The sequence below is a fragment of the Bison bison genome, unplaced genomic scaffold (genome assembly GCF_000754665.1).
Source record: "Bison bison bison isolate TAMUID 2011002044 unplaced genomic scaffold, Bison_UMD1.0 scf7180017864163, whole genome shotgun sequence".
In the NCBI taxonomy this organism is placed as follows: Eukaryota; Metazoa; Chordata; class Mammalia; order Artiodactyla; family Bovidae; genus Bison; species Bison bison.
Window position 1 is genome coordinate 7,387,845 of NW_011494735.1, and position 6,000 is coordinate 7,393,844.

Sequence of the window (6,000 nt, forward strand, 5' to 3'; positions counted from 1 at the left end):
GAGGGCTGTAGTGACAACGGGGGCAGCACAACCCAGAGGACTTAGCTTTTAAAAAATGCTGGATTTACTTCTAAAAGGCAACAGAGGTGTAAAGATGAGCTTGGTGGAATAATTCTGACTCTGCTTATGGGTGTTACAGAATAAAAAGATTCCTGTTCAGCAGACACTCTGTGACTTGCAATTTCTTATTCTTTTCACCAAACTGTTGGACCTCTACAGATACCAATTCAAAGAGAACTGACAGATCAGTTACAAACTTTGCAGATGCAAGCCTTCAGTGAAAACCCTCTGGTTTTAAACTATGATTATTCTTCCTTTACATTTCTTTGAAGATTGTCTTTGTGGAGTTAAATGTCAGATTATGAAATGTAAATTTAGGACAACTGATTCAAGAAGTTTGATATAGCCTTCCCTCAGAATCCTGGGGGCACGGGTTTGATCCCTGTGCTGTGCTTAGTGGCTCAGTCATGTCTGACTCTTTGCAACCCCATGGACTGTAGCCTGCCAGGCTCCTCTGTCCATGGGGATTCTCCAGGCCAGAATACTGGAGTGGGCTGCCATGCCCTCCTCCAGGGGATTTTCTCAATCCAGGGATTGAATCCAGGTCTCTTGCACTGCAGGCAGATTCTGTACCATCTGAGCCACCAGGAAAGCCCATGAACACTGGAGTGGGTAGCCTATCCCTTCTCCAAGGGATCTTCCCGACCCAGGACTTGAAACTGGGTCTCTTGCATTGCAAGATTCTTTACCAGCTGAGTTACCAAGAAAGCCCCAATACCAAAATCCAAGAATGCTCAAGTTCCTTATACAAAGTCACTTTATGCAGTCGGCTCTAGGGAATCCGTGGTTGGTTGAATCTGTGGATTGGGAACCCTCGGAGAGCTGTGCCTGAAAACTTTACACTGGTGAGTGCAGAGGTGTGCGTGCACAGTGTGTAGGAGGTGCAGCAAAATGACTTGTGACTGTCTCTCTCCTTCACCTGTTTTGACCAAACTTTATTACTCATTTAATGGAGTCATGACAAAGAGGAGGAATCAAAACACAGGGGGATCACAGAGGCTGTTATGTTTATTGTGCAGAACAGACAGTGATAATCCACTAGAGAAATATTTTCAACAAGCAAGCGATTCAAAGTACAATCATAGACAGCAACTCTACATGAAGAACAAAGTTAGAAGACACTCATAGAAACAGGGAGAAAGTCAACTGCAGTTCAACGTCTTGATACTTTTCTCCTGGAAACATACCTAACTTCAGAAATGGTAGAAAAGTTAAATGTCCAGTCTTATTTAGCCTGAGACCAACAACAGCAAAGAACAGTCCTATAAAATTTATCTCCCACAAAAATAAACTATATATATAAAAATTTTATGATGTTCTTACTGTTCCATTGGCCACAAGCTTTTTTTCAGTATGAAAAATGAGGTATACTGGGGCTTAAGAGGTAGTAGTGTGTTTTGATTGTACAACGTATAGGAAATAAGAGAGTAACTTCATCAGAGATGGAAATTGCTGTGTGTTCTGAGTTTGGCCAACATGAGCAACTGCTTCAGTTGCTGGCCAGTGAGGTTTCAAAAGACCCAACCCAAGATAAGGAGTGGGACTTCCATTTTTATGAGCCACTGTTTATTTGCTTATTAAATGCATAGTTAACAGTACTGTTGGGTTTTAATTCTCTCCATAGCTCCTTTGGTGATTCACAACAGTGAGCCCGTCTCAGAGAGGTACGTGGTCTTTGAAACGACCTCCCTGAAGCGGCTGGAAGAGAGATGGTTTTGAATTTCATTTGGCATCAGTGCTAAAAGCCAGACTGACACAAGCCGTCATGAGAAGCTACCTCTTGGCCCAGTTGATAATACCATGTTAAAAAGTCAGCACACTCACTAGGAGAGAAAGGAATACAAACTCTACATAAGAAGCGTTTAAAATAAATCTGGTTGAGACATATTATAAAAATCACATTTGTGTAAAATACATGAAAATATCTGTCAAGCATTTTTTCATAGTCAACTAATCTTCAAAACATATTTTTGATTGCATCATGCAAAAGCTGAGCTTGTTGCATCTCACCTACAAAGCTTCAAGTTTCTTTGAAGGTTGGCTTTATTTTATTTGCAAAAAGTATGTAAAAACGTGTTTCTTTCTATCAAAAAAGCCTTTTACAAAAATAGTTTTGATGAGGGTTAGCTGCAGTCTGAAATATTTCAAACATTGACAAAAATGAAGGCTGCAAGTAACAAGTTCATTCCTTTTGAAGTCTGGAGGTAGGTCTTTGCAAGTCAATTAGTCCATTTCCTTAAACAATTCATGTGAGGTACAAACTTGGAAGGTAATATTTAAACATTACAGTCAAATTTTGTGTGATGTGTAGTGTGATGGAGGAAAATTATCCTTAAGAACCTAGGAGCGACTTGGTTAAAAACAAAAATTCAAGTTACTGTAGAAAATCTAGCAGAGAAGCTGAAACAAGTATTTGTAAAATTTTAATAAAAAAAAAATCCCATAGAAAAATACATAGCCATGCTGAAACACAGTAAGGAGACTGCTTCTTTAACTGTAAATAAGTGGACAAAAAAGAACCGTAGATGATTTGTATCACCTACCCATGGCGTTTTCTTTTCTTGCATTGCTTGTGTATAGCAGCATGTAATAAGTACTAAACTGTAAATTAATTGTAACATTCAGAGGTAGTATTGAGCAGTGGGTTTGTATTGCATCTCTGGCTAAAAGTGCAGTTTGAATGAAGAGATGGTGAGCTGAGGTCAAGCACCTCATCCAACCATCCTATGTCAAAACGTATTACTTGACGTAACACATAAGCTTCATTTGAGGTAAGTGGTATTTAGGTCTTTCACGGAAACTGATAAACAATGAAGAGAGAGAAAGAGGAGAGAGAGAGCCTGCTTTTTTTTTCTGTCCTTTAAATTGTAGTATAAACTATAGCAAAAGAAATTTGGATTTCGCTCCTCCCACCTCATAATCCAGGTTAAATTCTTCATGCATTATTCTGTTGTACCTTTTCATTAAATTACAAAGAGGATAATTTTACTTGTCTAGGTTCCTTAAAAATGCTTTGAGGCTGACAAGTCTGATTTATTGCTAAATGGCATTTGGCTCTGTAGGAAGTAGATTCTACCCGGATGAGGGTTCCTGAAAACAAAAAAACAAGGGCTGTGAGTAAATTTATTACTCCTGCAGATATGCGGTGGCATCCATAAATAAAGGAGTTGGCAATCAGAGTTTGCGTACTTCCCTTTTTGAAAAGTGAACATCACCTTTTCTGGTTTGTTAAGCTGGATGAACGGATACATCAGCATTTCGTCTCATTTAGAAATAAAAGTAAAAATTAAAAAAAAAAATCATCAAGTAAGTGTCTACAAGGTTATATGAAAAAGAGAGAAGTAGTAGCTAGTCCTATCTTTGGTGTTCTACACAGAAGCTTCACTACTGAGCGGGCTGGGTGGCGTCTGAGGTGGCCAGTGTTTCCCACCACGCCTGGCCTGGAGGAATGCCCAGTGTCACGTGGGTGACACGTTTCTGGTTTGGATGCAGTGCAGTGATTGACTAAACCCGATTCAGAGGTTTTTTTCTCATCCACCCACTCCTGCTTATCAGATCCACAAACTATTAGTAGGTTAAGGAAAAAGAAAACAGTAATTAAAAGTTGCATTGTTAAAACTGTGTCCCCTGTGTTTACAGCAGTTTCTCACTAAACCTGGGACTGTGAAGGGATTACAAAGAAGGTGATTAATATAGCCTTTTAAGGTTACGTGACTTCTCCCGCCCCACCCCCGCCCCGCCCCCGCCCCACCCCCTCACCCCCGACCCCAGATGAAAGTGGAAAGACCATGGCGATAGAGAGTAAGTGGTCACTGCAGTGTCTTCTCCCTTCAAAAGATTCAACTGCTGCTGAGGTAGAAATTGAATGTTGGTGCCCCCTAATCCTCTTCCGCAGACTCTTGTGAGGATGTCTCTTCAGTCTCCTCCTGGAACACACAAAGGGCACAACCGTTACATTGTGTGGCTGCTCTGACAAATGGTTCAGAAGTGACCTGTTTCTACAGCACATTATGCTGGCTTCAAAAGAGGATGCGGATGACTGGCAAGCCCCTCGTTCCCAGGGCTTCTTAAACCATAATTGAGGAATCAAGGTGTTGTTTTTTCCCAGAGCCGTCATTAGCCACTGTTGACTTAAGGCTTGACATCATGGCGGCTGCTTAGCAGATTCAATTGTCTGCCATCCAGAGAATGTCAGGCCCGTGTGAGCTTACTCACCAACGAGAGGGAGAAAAGACATGGATAAATTTTTTCCTGATGGCTCACCACTCATCAGTTTTAAAAACTAGCAAATCAAGTGGAGGGGATCCATTCCTGAGGCACAAAGGAAACATGTCCTGCAGATATTGGAAATCATAGCTGATGCTCTTAGGGTGCTTACTTGATGCTTTTAGGGACTGGCTGGTATTATTCCCATTCTACAGGTGAAAAAATCAAGGCACAAGAACTCATATACCCAAAGCTGCAGGGCCAGGACAGCCAGGCTTTGGGCAGAGTCAGATGGGTGTTGGCACTCCTGTGTGACCAAGATGCCACCACCACCATGAGGGAGGCAGCATGAAGGCAGAGCCTGAGAAAGGGCTGCAAGAGCTGAGGACTCACTTCCTTTCCAAATGGATTTCCTCCTTGTATTTATTAAAGCACATTGTAAGACAATGACCACAGTCTGCCATTAACAGCTCAATCTCAGTACTAAATCCACACCAACCAAATATTTAATGGTGGGCTGACCAAACAGAGAAAATCTAATATATATGTTTTTACAGGGCCTTCTCTTCATAAATCTAATTTTCCCTTCTCTTTCCCTTTTTTGATTCCTTATGGCTCTGGAATTTGTTGGAGTTTCTGCAAGCCGGCTTGAGCTGTAAAGTTCTCTTTCCTTTTGCTTATTTAACAAATGTGCAGTACCTTTCAGGACATGGGTGGTAAAGCGGAGACAATAAACATTTCTGATAAAAGCGTCCTTAGTGACAGGATGATTTTTATCAAATGCTGTACACTGTCTCATAAGACGGCATGTGAAAAAGATCTGGGAGAAGAAGCAAACATTTACTCCTGCAGCAAACTTTAGGAACGGCCAGCTTCAAACAGCTTATAACAGTCTTCATACTTTAATAGATTTGATTTTCCACATGGCTTCATTTTGTCTGGGTGGCTAACTGACACAATTTATACCTCTCTTCCTTTCCCAGGTCACTACAGTACACCATTCAGTAACGCATGCCTTAAAGCTTGTCTGCATTATATGACCAAACTTCCATTCATTAGTGTTTGAAGCACTTCAGCTGTGAAGGAACTCCTAAATGCTACCATGTGTGACGCTTTTGCGTAAAAGCAGCAAAAGGGAGGGGAAAAAAAAAGCCCACATGAACGGGCACTCACAGGCTCACATGAATGCACACGCACTCACACACTGTATCCTGAGCTTTAATAGGCCACTGCTTATTGCAAACCCTTTGCCAAAGGTTTCAAACATTCTCTTCCCTCTACCCAAGACTGAGGGAGCTGTAAATCCTGGGAATAAACACACATACAAATGAATGGATTATAGCTTAAAAAATATAACCACTGCAGCATCAAGTCATGAGATTTCACACTGGTTTTGTTTAGTCTGCTTTGGGTTATGTAGGAAACGTGGAACATTCGCAGCCACCTCCCCTCTGCTCCCAACGCCCAAACTGGGCTTCACATATTTAAGCAGTAGGTTTATACCTCTTGATAGGCAACCGGCCAGGATCCTGAGATTCTCCATGTATGGAGTCCTGGCCACAAAGGAGGATGGGAGGGGACGGACGCAAGAGTTGAGCCAATGTTCAGCCGCCCTTTGACCTTGTCTTTACATTTAATATTTAAATTCCAGAAAGTCACTTAAGTTGTTCGGCAGATACACTCTTCAACCATCCCCAAAGGACTCATTTCTCATTAGGACAGGAGGTATGGCCA

The 6,000-nt window shown here is 41.5% G+C and overlaps 1 protein-coding gene across 1 annotated transcript in view; it reads right to left on the reverse strand.

The window, feature by feature from the left end:
* Positions 1-3,938: 3,938 nt before the first annotated feature.
* Positions 3,939-6,000, reverse strand: part of HMGA2 (high mobility group AT-hook 2) — a 143,879-nt gene continuing 141,817 nt past the window's right edge. The window contains exon 4 of the mRNA XM_010841628.1: positions 3,939-3,986. Coding sequence (XP_010839930.1) covers positions 3,939-3,986 — 48 coding nt within the window. The remainder of the gene's footprint in view (positions 3,987-6,000) is intronic.